This window comes from Atractosteus spatula, chromosome 1 (genome assembly GCF_055471065.1).
Source record: "Atractosteus spatula isolate fAtrSpa1 chromosome 1, fAtrSpa1.hap1, whole genome shotgun sequence".
NCBI classification, from domain to species: Eukaryota; Metazoa; Chordata; class Actinopteri; order Semionotiformes; family Lepisosteidae; genus Atractosteus; species Atractosteus spatula.
Window position 1 is genome coordinate 72,614,940 of NC_142706.1, and position 20,241 is coordinate 72,635,180.

General features: G+C 42.3%; 1 protein-coding gene and 1 non-coding gene across 5 annotated transcripts; one reads left to right on the forward strand and one right to left on the reverse strand.

The window, feature by feature from the left end:
• Nucleotides 1-3,605: 3,605 nt before the first annotated feature.
• rnf4 (ring finger protein 4) lies at nucleotides 3,606-16,056 on the forward strand. Of its 4 annotated transcripts, none has more exons than XM_088918770.1 (8): nucleotides 3,619-3,838; nucleotides 6,382-6,533; nucleotides 11,211-11,334; nucleotides 11,957-12,033; nucleotides 12,658-12,670; nucleotides 13,326-13,455; nucleotides 14,789-14,840; nucleotides 14,925-16,056. In XM_088918770.1, the coding sequence occupies exons 2-8, from the start codon at nucleotides 6,477-6,479 to the stop codon at nucleotides 15,072-15,074; spliced, it is 603 nt and encodes a 200-aa protein (XP_088774896.1). In that variant the 5' UTR covers nucleotides 3,619-3,838; nucleotides 6,382-6,476; the 3' UTR covers nucleotides 15,075-16,056. The 4 variants fall into 4 exon arrangements, with proteins under 4 accessions (XP_088774905.1, XP_088774896.1, XP_088774913.1 ...); XM_088918787.1 differs by lacking the exon at nucleotides 3,619-3,838 and adding an exon at nucleotides 6,755-6,812 and having other exon boundaries at nucleotides 6,387-6,533; XM_088918779.1 differs by lacking the exon at nucleotides 6,382-6,533 and having other exon boundaries at nucleotides 3,606-3,838.
• A 3,483-nt stretch (nucleotides 16,057-19,539) lies between these two features.
• LOC148841762 (5S ribosomal RNA) lies at nucleotides 19,540-19,658 on the reverse strand. The gene has a single exon (XR_016093706.1). It is a non-coding gene; the product is annotated as a 5S ribosomal RNA (ribosomal RNA).
• Nucleotides 19,659-20,241: the final 583 nt, after the last annotated feature.

Genomic DNA, 20,241 nt, shown 5'->3' on the forward strand with positions numbered 1-20,241 from the left:
AACGTGGCTGGACAGCCTCCTCCACACTCCCACAACCCTTTCTGTTAAGAAGTGCCTCATGTTCTTGGTTTTTAAATGCACTTCCAGGATTGATTCCACTTGTGTTTCACTATTCGCTCCGAAGGTGTCTGCTGGATTGACCCTTTCAGTGCCTTTGAGGATTCTGAATACTTGCAACAATGTGCAGGACATTCTCTCAAGCCCTGGAATGTACCTGGCTTCTTTTCTCTGGATTACAGAGCAGCAACGTCTTTGTACTAGTAAGACCTCATTTAGAATAGTGTCTGTGATTTTAGTCTACACATTATAGAAATGTACAATTTTCACATAAGGAACATGTAAAGGTTTATTCCATGCTGGAAAGAGAAGAAAGGAAACAGCGTTTCGGCTGGGGAGCCTTTTTTAGGGTGTGTAGGCTCCATGGGTGAAACCGAAACGTTGTGTTTCCTCTCTTCTCTTTTCAGCAGGGAATAAACCTTTACGTGTTCTTTTGCAGCCTACGCATGCTGACGCATCCACCTACTTGAACTATCTTAACATGATGTCCTTTGATTTAAATTCAACACTTTTAATATATGTCCTAATATTTTGTTTGCCTTTTTAAAACTGCTTCCCCACGTGGTCTATAATAAGTAAAGGATGTGTCAACATAAACACCTAAATCTTTTTTTGTAGCATCTTCTAGCTCAGTGTTTCAAGTTTTGCATTAATAGTATAATGTTTTGTACTAATAGTATATAGTTTTACTAGGAACAAGTTATAGGTTTATTCCATGCTGAAAAGAGAAGAAAGAAAACACAACGTTTCAGCCGTGAAGCCTTCTTCAGGTGTGACTACTTGCATATAAAACCCTGCAAAATTCTTCATTAAATATCATCTGTCAGGTGTTTGCCCAGTCTTCACAGATTAGTGTTTACTAATCCTCCCCTTGTGGTACTGTCTGCGAAGCTGACTAATTCACTAAACACAGCAGTATCTGGATCATTGGTATAAATGGGGAAGATCAGTGACACTAGCACAGGTCCCTGTGGTACACTGCCTCAGTTTGAGCATTCACTGTTTATCTTTATACTCTCTTCTATATTAACAACTTCTCCATCCAATCACAGATGTTTCCCTGAATCCCTATTAACTGTAATGCAACAATAAATATTTTATGAGAAACCTTATCAGGCTCCTTCTGAAAATCGAAATACCCCATGTTGTATGTTCTGTGAGAGTCCATTGTCGCTTCTTCAAAGAACTCCAACGAGTTGGTTAAGCAAGATCCACCTTTTCTTAATCCATGTGAACGATTCCCTAGGGTGTCATTTCCATATAGCTGATCCTGTACTTTAGTTCCAATTGCTGTTTCCATAACCTCACACAGGCAAGGCAGCAGACATCAGACATTGGCCTATAATAATAAAAAGGTAACAGTGTAAAACAAAGCAAAGCAATATATTGTTATAACAAAGCAACATATTGTTACAAAGCAAACTGTGAAATGGGCCCTGTCCCCTTAACAAATGTTTACATTTTCTTGTGAAGCTCTGCAGAATTGGGACTGCCGCACTCCGAGTCAAGTCCCTCTGGGATGGAACAGGATAAGGACTTGACATTAGAAAGCTGTGCAGCAGGTTCAGGAGTCACAAACCCTGCTGTAGTGTGTTTTTGTGTGGTGTAGAATGTGTGGAGTTAATTAAATCTCAACTTCCTCCTCTAACAAGGGGGTCCTAGCTAAAGGCTGACTCAGAGCTCTATACCGGATAATGGGTGCAAAAACAATATTAACCTTGTTACATAGCCCATTCAAACTAAAAAATGCAACGTATAATCCATCCATGTGTTCATTTCCAGTACCTGCTTTAGGCTTTGGGGTGGAGTCTAACCCTGCCGAAACTGGGTGTAACGTGGGATACACCCTCGATGGAACACCAGTCTATTATAGGGCACGCCCATGTGTGGGAGGGCTATTCAGAGTTGCCAATTACTCTGGGGGAAAAGGAGCACCCAGAGAAAGTGCTGAAGGGCATGGGGAACTCCGCACTGAACCAGCCCAGAACTGGACCTGGGACCCTCGAGCTCAGGGGGAGGTGCATGACACCAGCTGCGTGCTGCTGCACTCCCACAACGGGCCGGGGTGCACAGCAGTCACACAGCTTTTCCAGCACGTCTCGTCTGTGCAGGAGCAGCACCGGCCTCTGCAGGAGGCTTGTCTGCCACACCTGCATCTCTTGGCTTTATTTCAACTACAGCCTGAGAAACAAAACAAAAACCCTACTCTTACGCGAACAAACACATTATTCCTTTTCACGGGAAACAAAACTAGAAATCTTCCCTCTGCCCACTGCCCTAAAAGCAGACACTTCCCGTGAACACTTCAGCTGTGGCAGTGCCTTTCTCAGATCCAAAGAAGCTGCACCTTGGAGAAAGGAGCATTAATCTTCCAAGAAGGTGATTTTATTCTCCTGGTAGGTTTGCGAGGTCAGGAACGGTTGCACTATGATTTATTCCATCCATCCACTTTCTCACCGCCTTGTCCAATCCAGGGTCACGGGGCAGCTGGAGCCTCTCCCAGCAAGCAATGGGCACAAGGCGGGGTACATCCTGAATGGGACGCCAGTCCATCGCAGGGCAAACACCGACACACACTCACACCGGGGCCAGTTAACCTACCAGTCCGTCTTCATACGGTGGGAGGGAACCGGAGCTTCCAGAGGAAATGCACATGAACACGAGAAGAACATACAAACTCCTTGTGGATGGCACTCCAGGAATTGATCACGGAGCCCCAGCACTGTGAGACGGCACCGCTAGCCACTGGGCCACTGTGCAGCCCCTTGAGTTATCCCCATTGTCACTGCCTCCATTACTCCAGACATCCCAGAGTTCCTCCGGGAAGCACGTGGAACAGGACTACACCTAGCACATAGTGCCAGTCCATCACACGGCACAGAGACCCCAATTACCTTAACTGGGTGCTGACTGGGTGCAGCTCTGCCCTGCGATGGTTCCACCATGGCTACTGGGAGGGGACACAGCGCCCCCTCCCATGACAGTGCTGAACCCCAGCTGCCTGCTGTGGGAGAGTTCTACACCATCTGGGTTTCAGGGGGTCGACATAGACGTCGCACGAACAATAATAAAAACTCTAAAACAGCCGCGGCTGCTTATGTACGCCTTTCTGCGTCATTTTACATGGGCTATTCATTCTAACGGATGTTTTTACTATTCGTTATCATTATCTCGGGAACCCAGTCGAGCGAATTCAGTCTTTCCAGTTATACTCCTCCTTGAATTCCTTTCCTGCGTACCATGCTCGTTAGTGTGCTAAGCTTTTGCGAGTTCAAAGTAGGTGTTTGGTCCGTACAGATGATTTAACCATATAACCGAAAACGCGCTCAGGTGAAACAGTGGTCGTTTTCCTCAACACTATTTTTCCAACGTACCTACTCCAGCGGACGTCATTAAGAAGCCTTAAACAACTACACAACTCACTCATTTCCTGTTGTGAAAACTACAAATACCAGAGTGCACCCGGATGTACGTCATGCTCCCTCGAACAAAGCTCCCGCCTAGCGATTGGCTCGTTACTCTCTACCTGACCAATCACAGCGCCGCCTGGGCTAACGGATCTGCTGCCGAGGTTACTTCCGGCTCGAGGAGGAGCTGGATGGTCGGAGTGGAGAAAAGAAATTGAAAGGGATTTTGGTTTATTTTTCCTTAGTGCATTTGTAGTAATTCTTATTGTTTAATTTCTTTCAAATTTAAGGTGCGCCTCGCCAGACAGAAGCGTTGCAGTAAAGCTGTCGATAACCCTGATTTCTTCCTGACTGCTGCTGTCCGTATTTTCGTGGTAGGTTTCGGTTATTTGGCTAGTTTTTTTAATCGGCTTTTGTTAATTTTACCACACACCATAGCTCTGGCTTAAGTGCTAAAATGGATAATATGGTAATATGGATAGTATTTACACCTAAAATAATTGTTATAATGCCGTTAGAAGCATTTTGAGCACCATTTCATGTTGGAGGTTATGTAACAGTACAGCGGAGTTGGTGTACCACCACCTATCTCAGAAACTCCCCTACAAAGCATCAGAATCTAATTATTTAATCCACGATGGTATAAAGCACTTCGCTGTTGTCACCCATTCATTTTCTCGACTATTTAGATCATTTCGCGAGCTCTGATTTGTGTTTTTATCCGTCCTTACCAAAAGAGGATTGTTGCTGCTGTTAAACAGAAGTTGAAGAGTTTTAGTAATCTCTGCGAATTGCTGCCAACCGGATCGAAGGCCTCAGTGGGCATTAGTCATATAGATGCCATATTTGTTTTCGAATCCCGTGTATTATCTAACTGTTTTGTCAAATAAAAGATCCAAGATCTGTATTTAAGGGAGATATGCGTTAGTTAGGAGCTTTATATCAAGAAAGCGGTATTCTTTCGGTTTGGACTAGGCAGATTACTTAGTCTGTTTTAAAATCTGGTGTTGGCACAGGTGTTAATGCCTCTTGTATTGCGACTTTTAACGTCAACGTTAGCTGAACGTCTCTTGTTAGCGCCAGCAGCCATATCACCCTGCAGCTCCCAGCTGGCAGCCCACTGAAGCTCAGCAGGTGTGAGCCTGGCCAGTACCTGGATGGGAGACTCCTGGGAAAAACTAAGGTTAATTAATAATAATAATTGCTTACACTTATATAGCACTTTTCTGGACACTCCACTCAAAGCGTAATGGGGTTCCCCTCCAACCACCAATGTGCAGCCCCACCTGGATGATGCGACGGCAGCCATAGTGCACCAGAACGCTCCCCATGCACCAGCTCTCAGTGGGGAGGAGAACAGAGGTTGCTGCTGGAAGAGTGTTAGTGGTGCCAGCAGGGGGCGCTCACCCTGCGGTCCATGTGGGTCCTAATGCCCCAGTATAGTGACGGGGACACTATACTGTAAACAGGTGCCGTCCTTCGGATGAGACGTAAAACTGAGGTCCTGACTCTCTGTGGTCATTAAAATCCCAGGGTGTTTCTCGAAAAGAGTAGGGGTGTAACCCTGGCGTCCTGGCCAAATTTGCCATTGGCCCTTACCAGTCATGGCCTCCTAATAATCCCCCTCTATGAATTGGCTAATAGCGGAGTGTACTGGCACACTGTGGATCAGTCGTGGATGCTACACAATGGTGGTGGTGGAGGGGAGTCCCCATTACCTGTAAAGAGGAGTGTCCAGAAAAGCGCTATGTAAGTGTAATTAATTATTGTTAGGTCGGGGGTTGCCAGTCTTGGTCCTGCAGGATCACACCTCCTTGGTTTTGTTCCAGCCCAGCTCTCAGATACCTGATTCAACCCTTAATGGGAGTAATAGTATTAGGAGTAATTTGAACGGTTTCATTGCTTTCAGTTTGTTAATGGCTGCACTTTAACTACTGCATTTCCTAAGTAAAATTCCTCATTTATGAGAAGGAAAAGAAACCTGAGAGTATGCCAGTGGAGCAACTTGTTAGTTCTATTAAGGTGTCACCTAGGTGATTAACCTCCGCTGGAATGAAAACCAGGAGGCGTGTGCACCTCCAGGATCAGGGTCCCCTGGTTTTTTAAACCACAGCACCCTTCCATGACTGTAGTGGGGTTCCTTCCTTGCTTTGGTTTTTCCAGGTTGGTATGATGGACTAGTTCATCATCACCACTTCGGCAGCAAGTGGTCAGGAACGTGCTCAGGAACGTGTGATCTGTGACACGTTCAGGTTTAAGTGTGGTTAAGGGGGTGTGCTGGTGGAAGGCAGTTATGTGCATCATGGTCTTTAGTTGTACTCATCGTTGCATGGAGCAGAGAAAAACATGCATGATGTCTGCGTGTACTGATTGAGCCTGCTGCATTTTGAGGTCTTCATGCACTCTGTGGGCTTGCAGACCCATGCTTATAGTTGAGCTTGTGTGTCGAGAGGGGAATACCTAAGGATGGAACGGTATTAGTATTTCCATAAGAGACGCCTTTATCCAGTTACAGTGTGTGCAGTATTATTATAAGGGTAATGATCATGTACACAAGCTGTAAATCTCTTCCAGCTGTTTTCTTCTTATTTTGTTTCTCGCTTGGCTTATGCCTGACCCTGCATCAGTTTGTACAGATACTTCTGCTTGAACCTTTTCAGATGTTGGTTTACTCTGTTAAAATCCAGCCTCCACTTCTTTTTAATGTTTTCCAGCTTGCCATTGTTTTCATTTTCCATTTGCACATAAAACAAAAAAGCGTTTACCAAAAGCATGCCTTTCCATTCCAAACCATCGGCTCAAACCATTCCCCTCCATCATCATTTAGCCACCACAAGGTGAAACTGCCGCTGGCACCAAATGGTTTGGTATAGAAAGAATGAATGTAGTATTGAAGGCAACTTCTTGTTTCTTTCAGGTTTTAACCTGGTGTTTACCAGTACTCTGCATAGAGCAATGTTCTCCAGGACATATTAGGGAGTCGGCCCTTGGTTTTCAGGCTCCGCAGCTTTAATGATACTTGTACCAGATCAGTTTTCACTAATATCTTTCTCAGAGAACATGAGCACAGTAAGTATTTTCTCGCATGCTTTCATTCATTGTGTTGTGAAATTCCGGCTGGTGTTGCCACTTGTTAGTTCAGTTTCCTGCTGATTTTCGTACGCAGTGCTCGTACTGAGTTTCACACTCAGTGCTCTAGTGTTCTCACTGCATGTACAGAGCTCTGTCTGAAACGGTTCGTGCAAACAGACGTGTTTTGGGCGTTGAGGTTACCTTGTTTTGTTTCACAGTGACGGGCACAGAGGTAAACAAGAAAGGAACACTCTGAAAGTCTGTGCAGTGAAGAGGGTCAGTGCCTATGCTGTTCTTCTCTAAAGGAAGCTCTTGAAAGGAAGGGCCGATCATTAGTAGGATGAGTGCTGTTTTGACAGGAAGAGTCATTAAATTGTTTAGCCTTGGGTTCAGTGCTTAACAGTCTAATGAAATATGAACACAAGAAAGGTTACCCAAAGAGGCTGTTCAGTTCTCCTAGCCTGTTGGGTTGTTAGCAGTTCTCAGTCCTCCAGCTGTTCCTTGAGAGAAACCAGAAGATCGGCTTCAACCATGTCTGGGTAGCTTGTTCCACACTCCCACCAACCACCCTTCAGATTTTGTCTTTAAGTGCACTAACGTGTCGTTTCCACTTATGGCCTGTGCTTGTGTTCCACTGTTGGATCAGGTCTCTTCCTAGTCTTCTCAACACTGAATGGATTGGCTTTGCCTGTCAGGGTGGAGCATTTCCTTAAGCCTAGGAATGAATCTGGCTGATCTCCTTTACACTGATATTAGTGCAGCAATATCTTTTTTGTAGTGTGCTAACCAAAATTGTACAGAATATTATATATAGTGTAAAATATTACATTGTAGAATGGGACTTCCCTTGATTTCAGATATTCACTTTTAACTATATATCCATTTTGGTTGTTTTTACTGCTTCTCCACATTGTTTCAAAAGAAATGTTAACAAACACCAACATTTTCAGTAGCTGCTTCACACTCAGCTTCCCATTTTATATCTCTAGTTTATATACCTGCATGCTGCACTCTGCACAAACAGTTATCTAACTTAAATGTCATCTGCCAAGTGACTGCCCAGTTTTGAATTTTATCTAAATTGCTTGAATTTCATTTACTGCTTCTATGGTGTTTGTTAATCCTCCTGTTTAGGTTTTGCCTGCTTGTCACTTGAGTAATCTACTTCCTGTTCCAGAATTTGGAATTATAACTTGTCAGTGATCCTTGTACAGACTCCACTACCACTGAGGTACTCCATTAATAACATCACCCCCCTTTGTGCATTCACCTCTGATACTCACCTGTCACATGCTGGTCTCGTATGCCACAGAGGTTAGTTTTTTTGTGGTAGGACCAAATCTTAAATGGGTTTATATGATGTGTACCGGATATGTATCCCATGTTGAGGTAACTGTCAGTAAAATATTTGTAATGTCTGATATTTCCTTGACTCATTTTTAATCATTGGCCTCATATCTTCAGTGTTCCCAAACCTGTATAGTAAAGAGTCATAATGTCCAGTTGCTTTATTTCAGCCATGTGGTTTGGTGCAGGTTTATTAAAAGAAAGCACAATTGTATTAAAACCCTGCACAGTATGAATGTTTCCATTCTGCAGCTCTTCATTATTGGTTTCTTTCTCTGTTTTACCTTTTTTTAAACAAGGGTTGGTTATTTACACTACCCAGGAAAACCAGAATGTGTGAATGTGTACTGTTAGTCATATTTATAAGATCACTTTATTGGCCATATACAGTTTCTTGCATTAGGTATTTCTTTTCGCATACCCCAGCTTGCTCTCCATGAGACACACAGACACACAGACAGGGAGAGAAGCTGGGGGTCAGAGCGCAGGGTCAGCCATTTACATGGCGCCCCTGGAGCAGCTGGGGTTAAGGGCCTTGCTCAGGGGCCCAATGGAGTAGGATTCCTCTGCCGGACGCGGGATTTGAACTGGCAACCTCCCAGCCACAGTGCTATGGATCGCTCCGCTCAACAGTTCACTGTTGCACAGGCAGGGGTCAGAGCCTGCTTTTCTATCCTTTCCCTCACTGATAACACAGGCCATTGGATTAGAGGACTAGATGAACACGAGAATTTCCAGCACTCATTTTGTTGGTGAATAAATCTAGGAAACAGTCAAAACGCTGTGTGCTATCATTGGCTGAAAAGATCTATTTATATTAGAGATTAAATTCAAATGCAACTGTAATGTGTGCATTACACAGAGCATCAAATTTACCTTAAAAAGGAACAATTCTCAACTTTAGAGTCTGGAGTTGTCCTGCAATATCTTTGCTTTACTCTTTACTGCACCAGTATGTTATCTATTCCTTTTTGTGCTTGTTTTTGTAGCTGCTTGTCTATATAAATGAGAAAAGTTCCAGCTGGGACTTTGAATTGCCTGCTGCTCCTGTGGCTGAGTAATTCCTGTATGCATACATCATAACCTTACTGCGCCTTTCTCATAAGCGGAACTCATTTGTGCATATATATATTTTTCTCTAATGTTACTGGGTACAGCTGAACGAGTAAGCATTCCAATACACTTGTTGTATATGGCAAATACAGAAATAGATAGATACTTTATTGATCCTGTGAGGGAAATTGCAGTGCAACAGCAGCTTAACACAGACAACACAGCCACAGTGTAACAAATGATACAATAATACTAATACAATACATACAATACAGTCAGTACAGTGAGAAGTGCACTCTTGCAGAAATCTTGAAACCTAACTGAGAGTGTGGATTTTCTACACATCTCAGCCATTGAGCTCTGTAACTCTTTCAAAGTTGTCATTGGCATCATTTAGAAACGTAAAGAGTTTTTGTACCCTTTTCCTGATCTGAGCTTTTCAATGAATTTAGCTCTAACCGGCTTTGAAAGCTCTGAGTCTTTATTTGAAGTTCTCCAAGGAGCCCCTCCAAGGTGTTTTTCTCATGGCGTCAGCTAGACCACGATTGTACACAGAACCCGCTCAACTAACTGTGGTTTTTAAAGTAATTTTGTGCACCTAAATTTCAATTTTCCTTTGAAAAGATTTACTTAAGTAACCGTGTTCTGTTTTCCATTTTCTTTCAGGTTACATATACATTTCTTTGGTTTTTGGTTTGAATGTGTGCAGTGGGTTGTGCATATAACAGATATTGCTGTAATTGCTACTTCAAAATGTCATGACAGTGAACTTTAAAGCTGCAAATTTTGTGAAAACTGTGCAGCGGTTTGAATACTTATGCAGTATTATATACACAATATTCAAATATGGATTAAGAGAAAATAATGTCAGTCTTAATGCAGTGATGACTGGATTGAAAAAGAGATTAAATTTCCTTATTCTTGTATTAGTTAATATATAGCTGAGTACAAAGGCAAAAACAGGGGCCACAAAGAAAAGTATATTATTTATTTCTCAATACTTAGTGAAATAAATAAGAATGTTGTAGAATCAGTGCAGTGGTTGATCGCCTGAAATTTAAGCCTTTATTAGTATTTTTCTGCATAGATTGTGGGGGTGAGCAGCAGATGATCAGAAGTCTTTTTGGAAAGGGTTGTCTTAAAGGGCTACAGCCCTGACTGCTGGTTCCCGTCGCTCAGGGGCTTCTGCAGTGTTGATAATCAATTCAGTTCAAGATGCTTTATCAGCATGTCTGATGAGTACAGTCAGTGTTGCTAAAGCAAATAAAATCAAATTAACATGCAACGAAAAAAATATCTGCAGACATTTATAACAAAGACATATCATAAAATATTTACAGATACTGTAAACATAATCGCTGCCTAATGGTACGAAGTCATCACCTTCGCCCAATGTTCAGCATTTCTTTCCTGCTGGCAGAAGCGTCACTGTCGCCGTCCCCAGAATCTGGTGGATGAGAATGACATGGACTTGGTTCCCATGTAATGGTCTTTTCAGGCACTAGATCTGGACCCAGTCAGGCATTCTGGGCCTTCTGTTAACCAGGCCTAATTTGCTTGAGTCTCTCCTGGAGGAGTGGTGCCGCCCTGGTGGGGAGCTCTAGTCTGTGGTAGACTTCCTAGACCCATGGAGCACGCTGTTAGTGGCTGCACATGGTGGCTAACCTCCCTGACTGTCCATCTGACCACCGTCTCCGCTCATCCTGGAGATCTGCGCCCTTCCCAGTTCTCCTGCGACAGTGGTGCGGCATTGTTTTTCTTCTCTTGGAGAGCTGCTGATTCTGTAGATGTTGGAAAAGTTTTCTGGGCTTTTGTAAATGAAGATTTTAGTAATCCTAGTTAACACTTGAGTGCTGCTTTTATCATATTGTTATCTTGAATCTCAGGAGCCCACTTCACTTTTTGCACACCATCTTGGTCCTTAAAGTTAATTATTAAACATTAAGTGAAAATTAGTTATTTAAACGTTTAACGTATTGCATCCTTGTTTTCACTTTCTGGTAGCCTGATTTTGTAGGTTAAATAGGATTTATCTTAATTTGAACCCTGTGAGCAAATATGAACTGAAGGTTGGGATACGTGCTTGGCAAGTGTGTTAAGCCTTGCATATTTAAATATGGCTGGAGAATGACTAATTGCAATTACCCATTGCTTGCAAGGTATTGTCCAGTTATTTTGTTGATGTCCCTTTGGCACTTTAGAGTCTGTAAATGACTATAAAATGTTGTTAATACAGCCCTTTCAAAGCAAACTTTCTTGTCCCTCCACTAACAGGCCCAAATAAAGCGTCGCAGTGGTGGGTCTTCCAGAAGACCAAGCAAGAGACGCAGAGTTGCAAATGCACCTCCGGCAATGGAGCCCGAGACCATAGAGGTGCTGGAGAACAGTTTGCACTCCAGTAAGTGACCGGGCCGCATCAAATGTTTTACTGCCTCTGGAAAAAAATCCATCTGGGTGATGCTCAGCAGTCACTGTGCCCCAGAATTACAGTGACACAGTAGAGGCAGAATAACAAGACGTCAATTGAATTGAGGGAGAACTTTAGGAAGGCAAGTTTGTACTATGCATGTGGAATTGAGAAAGGGAACCGGGGATAACACTCTCACTCTTTCAAGAACAACATCAAATTGTTTATTAACCAGATAGTCCTCATCTCTAACATCCAAAAACCAGCACCTCCTACAGTGTTCTAAAACATCATAAGCCATTGGGTGTGAAAATCCTGGGCCGAAGGGTAGAGCGCCACCTACTGGTCCACTAACACCCTGCGGCAGCAGCCTGGATTTCCTCTGAGGTTTCCCTTTCAAGAGTAATACTGACCAGGCTCAGTCCAGCTGAGCTCTGATGAGATCAGGCTGGGAGGAGGCAGTGCAGCAGCCAGGGCGGTGCTGCTCTGTTCAGCCCCTGTGGTGTCTGGAGCTCTGCTCGCTGTTAACGTTGCCCTGACTAAATTGTGAGCAGCTGCCTTTCCCTTAGAGCCCGCGGCTGTACTGACCGTGTGTGGTGTGTGATGTGTGCAGGCGAGGACGTTGTCGATCTGACCTGCGAAGGCTCTGAGCCCGCTGTCGTTGACCTCACTAGCAGTGATTCAGTGGTGGTAAGTCATACTGTTCTTCTTTGGCTCAGTCTTGATTCTTAGAGTCTCGGCTATTTCCACTAGTTGTCAAAAGCATTTTGTACTTTTTAAAAATCAAGTAATTAATATCTTGTTTTAATGTCCAGTAGAGTGCTTATTATCAAGTTTAGTCATTTTATATTCTGGCACTGAAGTGGTAGCTTGGGAACTGGTTTAGTTTCCTTTGAGAGCTGCTGATTCTGTAGATGGTGGAAATCTTTTCAGGGCTTTTGTAAATGAAGATTATAGTAATCCCAGTTAATTATGCATGAGTTTTACATTATAATTGTATGGGCGGGTACATGAGTTAGTTTTTCATACTGTTGTACTTTCAAAATATGGTTTAATGGCAAGGAAAGTATTTTTATACAGTTTTTGTACAGTTATTTGTCCCACAGATTCAATTTCTGTTGTTTTTCACAATTTCTATCATGTTTATTGACTGTATTTTGTAATTATATAGCCAATTCCAGTATTTTACGGCTTGCTAGTAAAAGCACAGAAGAGAACTGTTTTCTCCCCTGTATATATTTCTCAATCATTGAGATGTCCTGAAATATAACGATTTTGTTCTTTTTTTTTTCTTGTCTCTGTCGCATCTTCCAGATTGTAGATGAAGGTAGGTTCCTGCTCCTGCTAAGTAGTGGCTTGATTCAGTGAAATCACAAACTGATACAGCTATGTTGCTCATTCTTGCGTATCGAAAGGAGTGATTGAAGAGGTTCAAGTGGGGAGCTGTCATCATGCGTTTTACAGTAAAAACAAGTAAAGGTTAATTCCAGGCTGAAAAGTAGAAAGAAGAAACAACAACATGCATGTCGCACACCAGTAGAAAGCTCTACAGCTGTTTTTATTCTTTTTCTATTTAGCTTGGAATTAACCTTTACTTGTTCCTATCAGAATGAAGAGATGTTTTTGGAATATCTGGGCTTAAACCAGTTGAATTCATCAGTCAGCTTTTTAAGCTCCTTAAAAGTAGTCAAGCACTTGATCCTATTGCTGTAAGACTAGTCAGTAGCAGCTCCGGCTCTCAACACTTCCTCTGTCCCCCTGCCCGGTCCTGTCCGTTTTCCCTGTGATCCCCTTTTCCAGTAAGTATAAGACCCCTCTTCCTTGCCCATCTTCTCTGTTGGCTTCTGGGTGTCCTGCATGGACCGGGCTCCGTGGTCTCTGTTTGTGCGCTAGAGGGATGGCTCTGGGAGTGGTGCAAGTGGAAGGGCTTTGCTCTGGCGGTCTGGGCTTGCCGGCCTCACAGACTGCTGTGCTGTTCCCAGGTCTGCAGGGCCACCGGGAAGCGAGCGGCGAGAGCTACGTCCTCAGCAGCGACGAGGAGGAGGTGGAGGACAGCGGCATGATGCCAACACCGGCCTTCCTCTCCTCCCTGGAGAGCAGCAACAAGGCCAGGTATGATGAGCACGCAGCACCGCGTCGAGAGGGAAGAGCGGGCCGCGTTTGTATTTTCACTCCGTATTGTCAGTATTGACCGTGTTTGGATAGAAGGGGAAATAGATTAGAGAAGGGAGAGTCATGCTGGCTGCATTAGTAGATACTATACAGATGACCATTTTTTGTGAGACAATTAGTTGACATGTAGAGTTCCTAAAGTTGATGCCATAAGACATAGTCCTGGTGCAGGATTGCTGAGGTTCAGCTGGCTTTATAAGTCTCTTTTAATCACCAACGCCTTAAGAGCTGTGAAGGGCTGTTAAACTGGTCCAGTTAAGCCGAAGATTGATGGAACTGGATGTTGAAGAGCTGAGCTGGAATATAAAGCCTGCACACACACATGCCCTCCAGAACTTGGACTGAGCCTTAGGAGCAGATTTTCAGATTCTGTGTTAACCAAAGATACATGTGCACAGTGAAAGAATTGGGGATGCTGGGTTTTATGTATTTGTATCTGTGCATATGTGACAAGTACAGCTTGTCCTCTGCTCCTGCCAGAATTCAAAACCAGACAGTCGCTCACAGGCTCCAAGCGTCAAGCACAGCACCACTCCCTGGAAGCAGACAACTCCACCACCCTGAAAAAAACAGTTTTATACTTTTATACTAGATATCAGAGAGGAGTGATGTCACTTCTGTAACTGGCTCAGTGCACCAGTGTTAAATACTGAAGCCGCCTACATCTGTAAAGGCAAACCATTAAAGATTATTTGAGATTATACTCAGTCCTCCTTACTGCTGGTGGATGTGTTTTTGCACTGTCCAGGGATAATGAAAGACACGTTTACTGGGATAGCTCCCTCCTATACCCACATGGCGTATGTATATATGATGTACCTGTTATGCCATGCATATCCACATAAATATGAAAAGAACATAACAGAAAATACAGCACTGCACAAGTTTTCTGTTCTAAAAGTGAATGTTATTGAAGTGTACATAAAGCTCATACCTTTACGGTTACGGAGAGCAGTCCTCTTCAGCGGAAGTGATGAAGCAGGAGAGATGTGATGGGCAATGCAGAGAAAAACAGGCACACAGATTTTGATTTGAGCCTCTGAGACAGAGAAGCTTGGAAAACGGGTCTCAGGCCAGGCTTTGTCCCGGCACAGCGAGTAAGCGAAACTGTGGCTGAGGCAAAGGGGAGTTTCTCTATCTGAGCAAGAAGAACTTCTTTAATGTTTCTGCTAAGTATATTTTATTGTCTGTCCCTGTTAATCTGGCTAAACCATTTTTCTTAAGTGGTAGAATCTAACGGCGTCCTTCACAGGTTTTCTTCTTGTGTTCACAGAGCTACCCCAGGAACGATTAGTTGCCCCATCTGCTTAGACACCTACGGAGAGGTAAGAACGGGGAAGGAAAACGAAGTTCTGCTTAAAATGCCGCTTACAAAATGTGGGAACGAGTGTTCTTCTTTCCTTCCGCAGATAGTCGGGAGTGGAAGGCTCGTTGTCTCCACGAAATGCGGACACCTGTTCTGCAGCCAGTGCATCCGAGACTGTCTCCGCAAAGCAAGCAAGTGCCCGACCTGCAGGAAGAAACTCAACTACAAACAGTACCATCCCATTTACATCTGACTGCATCTCGCCCTGTGTGTTTGTAATTGGCTCAAGTTAAAGAAAGGGCAGTGACGAAGGAAGGCTTTAGAATTTATTTTTGGATTAAGACACTTCCATTTCCATCGTGCTTTTACGTGTTTCTCACACTGTGGGTCTTCAGAGGTGCAGTTTCTTGGAGGATCTATGCAATTCCACTTGGCTATTAACCACTCCAGAGCAGTGAGTGTCTCTCTAGGTACAGCAGAATTTGAGCGTCTGATATTTACTTCCATCTCGATTGAATTCAGGACTTACAGTAATGTTTGATCCTAATCTTTCTCTGTGAAAAAGGATACACTACAGCTCTAGTTTGGAAATTAAAAATGTTTCTGTTCCCTTTTTATAGTGATGGAAGATCTTCAACTTGTTCAACAAACTTGTTATATACAGTTTTTATTAAGGGTACCTCGCTGAAAGTTGTTTGTAAAGGAAGAATGAAATCTCTCTTAAATGCTCAGGAAATTCTACTGGAGCCTTACAACTCCAAAAGAACAGTCAGTAGTCTTTCGAAAGAACTGTAAGCATTCCACAGGCAAGATAATAGGTGCTCTCTGGTCACTCTGAAAACAAAATGTGATCTTGTTTGATGCAGCATAGTGACACAGTTGCACCTTTCCTTGTGGGTGAGTGAATCAGTTGAACTTCCCTTGTGTTGCAATACCCTTACCTCTCACTGTAATGTATATATGTATAGTATTGTATATATTTTGTCTGTTAAGTTAAAATGAACCGAAATATATCCTTAGCAGTCTTAATATTTTAACAAGCTAATTATGATCTTGCAGGAATCATACTTCTATGTTGTGACAGGGTTTGTGACGATCTCTTACAGTAAGGTAATGAAAATCCTACATTCCTACGATGACCCTTGTACCAGATCACTTTGGCGTAGTGTCAGCCTGAGCTATCTTTTTTTTCCAGCTTTGTTTCCATTGTTGTGTAATTAAAGTTGTACACTTTCCAAGATTGTCCCTGTACACTTACCTGTGGTGTCAGTTTCTGTCCTCGGACTCATTACATTAATTTGTTTTCACACTGTTATTTTTTCCTCTAGAGGTTTGCCCTAACAGAGGAGAGACATTTAATTGCTTTCTGCTCTAATTCTGAATTAATATAAATAATGAGGTGAAGTCGGTAAGCAAAGTGAATGTATGAGTGTTCCACCAGCTGTTTTGCAAAGCTTCACCTGTCTAATGGTAGTGGGGGGGCCTCCCACTGAAAGGACACTGGACGTTCCTGTGCTGTTCCTGCACTAAACCTTGAACTTCAGAGTTATCGCTGGCATTCAGAACTTAGACCAATTTCCTGCACTTTCTCTGCTGCCCTGAAGACTAAGGCAGCGATCACAAAATTGACCTTACACGTCTCTTGTGAAACATGCGCTCTGTGTTGCAGAGGAAGGTCAGAATGGATGTTCGAAAACAAACTTGTATGCTGTTTCGCAGAGAGTCCAAAAAACAAAATAAAGCACAGTGGTTTTTAGGCTTAGGATTTTAACTTCCATAATATCTTTTCTTGTCACATTTCTTCCTTTTAGAATGTTAAAATGCATATGTAATTGTAAAAATAATGTCAGCATACTTATCAAATGCTTAATTAGGGAATAATACACTTTTTATTTTAAAGGGTTATGTTTACTCCTGAAGTATTTTGGCATAGAATCCCTGCAGTTTGACAGATTGTGGTTTTACTTGAATCTGTGGTTTTCACACTTATATTTATGAACAATTGTATTCTTATGGTTACAAGAATGGTTATGCCAGGCTCACTCCCACTTGTATTCTGTATCACCTGTGGCGGGCGTGGTGCGATTTTGCCTGCAGGTGATACTGGGTTCCTTGGCAGTCGGCCCTGAGTGACAGGTGGGTGGAGGTGTGGCCAGCAACTGTGGCGCTCAAATTAGAGCGAGGTTGACATGTCACAAATGGAAAAGGCTAAGTAGGAAATCGAGCTCACTTGGTATCCACTCACCTAAGTTTGTTGAAGTCCAGGAGTCTGCTTTAATAGCATAGCATCCTTTCTGAAACGTCCGGTCTCAATGAGATGGTTACAGACATTTGGAATTGGATTTTTTTCCCTCAACAAGCAGTACTTAGAAATGGATGTCCAATAAATAAGTCAATTTGTGTAACATTGTGCTTTTCATTCTTTGTGTACTTTCATCCTTAAAGTGTTAAAACCAAACACTGTTCAACTCCTTATTTGCCAAAACAGTTTCTTAGTTTTCAATTGCTTATGTGAGTTTTCAGAAAAATAAAGCTCTTGCTCTTAAGTAAATGGATATTAAGACTGATAAAGGATTTTGTTGTGACAGAATTCCCAGCTGTGTGAAATTGTTCTGTAGTGGCCTGGTGCCTACTGGATTGTTAAATAGTTTAAGAACCATTTAGACTAGCCAATTAGAGGATTCACTTTTTCAAAGCTGTTATACTAGGTGTTGGTGGTAAAGTAGTAATACTAATTTTAGAATTAAAAGTATTTTTCATTAAATGCCAGTTTCTGTTTTTTATCCATTGTATTCTTAATGCTCATTTGTAACTTATGAATGTTACTCTTGGAGTTATGACAAAATTGTAGGAAATCTTCCATATTATCCTATTATACTTGAAAACAATTTAAATAGCTTTTATTGTATCAACATGCAAAATTTCATATGCACTTTTTTTCTTAAGGTGTGCTGTATGGTAACACAGGTTATAAATAACTTTGTTTTGTATAATCTTCTGATCCGTTGAATAAATTCAAGTGAGTAATATTACAGATTGCTTGGGATCTCCTTTTAGGGATTACTTAAGCATGTAGATTCCTAATCTGTGTATAGGTGTGAAAGTCATTAAGTGTTAGTTTAGTATTTACTTAAAAAAACACCAGTTTCTTGTTTTCATGTGACTCTATTGCTGCTTTTTAATTTCTTTTGGGAGTGTTTTTTTTATTGGTGTAAATGCACTGAAATGAACAAGTGTACTATGTACAACAATACTTATTTGTTGTCAATAAAAAAAAAGTTTCCTATTAAATATGCCATGTAAAAAGATATTGGAGCCAGGATTGGAACACATGTTAACAATTGATTACACTCATGAACAGCACACTAGAAGGCAATATGGGTCTCATTCCAGAAGGTTCATTATTATCAGTCTTGGAATTATGAAAGAATTTGTTGTTCGAAGTGAAAAGCCCCAGATATGTCCATCATGGAACTCAAGTGCCATAATCTGATCCAGATGATTAGAAGAGTCACTCCCCCCAAACGTAAACATCCACAGGGTTCTGCTGAAATGTAATCTTCCTGTATCTGGCTCAAGGTGGAAAATGAAGTTCAGTGTTACGGCAAGGGAGAATTATGTTAAAGTGAATTGATGCTGGAAAGCATGCACAAGGTTAAAACTCCAGAATTTAATTGCACCTTTTGGGATCTGCTTAAGAACCCGTTATTGCAATTGTGTGAAGAAAATTTTACCAGCAGCCATGTCACCCAGCAACTCACATCTGACAACCCACTGGAGCTCAGCAGGTGTGAGCCTGGCCAGTACGTTAATGGGAGACCTCCTGGGAAAAACTAAGGTTGCTGCTGGAAGAGGTGCCAGTAGGGGGCGCTCACTCTGTGGTCTATGTGGGTCCTAATGCCCCAGTGTAGTGACGGGACACTATACTGTAAAAAAGCACCCACCATCCTTCAGATGAGATGTAAAACTAAGGTCCTGACTCTCTGTGTTCATTACAAATCCCAGGGTGTTTCTTGAATAGAGTAGGGGTGTAAACCCAGAGTCCTGACCAAATTTCCCCCTGGTCTTTACCCCTCATAGCCTCCTAGTGACCCCAAATCTATGAAGTGGCTTCATCAGCATGTTCTGCTCCCCACTGAGAGCTGCCGTGTGGTGAGTGTACTGTGAGCACAGTATGGGCTGCCGTCGCATCATCCAGGTGGGGCTGCACACTGGTGGTGGTGGAGGGGAGTCCCCATGACCTGTAAAGCGCTGTGAGTGTCCAGAAAAGAGCTATATATAAATGTAAGAAATTATATTATTATTATTATTTTATTATTATTATTATTATTATTAAAGCTTTGAGGTTGGATTTGTTGCTGGACTAAGGGAAGGCATCCTTTCTGAGAAATGAGAGGTAAAATGACAAAGAACTGGAGATCCCTCGGTCTGTTAGGTGTGCATTAACCGCAGCAGTGGATAAAGACGTCAGGCATAAAGTTGCGTACTGTTACCAACTATGTAGACTCCAGTCGGTACTCGTTTCCACTTCAACGTCTTTCACGTTCCAGTTCATCAGTTTTTCTGCTGATTGAAGGTACTATAAACTTGTCACATCAAAAAAAGGCAAATCAATCGATTTAGATGTTTTACGAAGCACAAAGGGTAAGCACACATACATTTCTGATTTCCTAGAAAAGGTTTGTAAATTAGCGACCTCTGCTGGCCGAGAGAGCAAAAGCTTACAGCACCTGGTATTCCCAGGCGGTCTCCCATCCAAGTACTAACCAGGCCCGACCATGCTTAGCTTCCGAGATCAGACGAGATCGGGCGTGTTCAGGGTGGTGTGGCCGTAAGCGAAAGCAGAGGCGCCGGACTCGCTACTTGAAGCTAATGCCCTATAAAAAATGCTATGTGATGCTCTGACTCTTATGCACTCAGCTCCTCATAATTTCTTTACTGTTGATATTTAACCGCATATATTGTAACCACTGATTACTCGTAGTCAATAGATCTGATGCATTTATATTCCTTGACTTTTTATTCAGTCATTGCTTTTTCATTTGCTTACATTTTCTGATTTACTTTTTTTCTTTATAGACTTTCATTTTTAAGTCTTCATTATCCCAAAGAGACAGTGTTTTACAGCAGCAGCAAATTTAAAGAAAACCCACAAACAATACACACACATACATGCAGAAAAGAATAAAGTATTATAAAATTCTAATACTTTTGTTCTTGAGTGGTTAAGAAGCTCAAAGTACTGTATTGTACAGTACAAAACTTAAGTTTTGAACGTATTCACAATTAATGTATTAGAATGATGATCAAATGTAAATTAATTGGATTTTTACATTTATGAAGGTCTTGTTCACATTACACCCCTTTGCTAATGCAACCCTAAATCAGTTCATGTGCAAAACAATAGTTTGAAAGGTCAC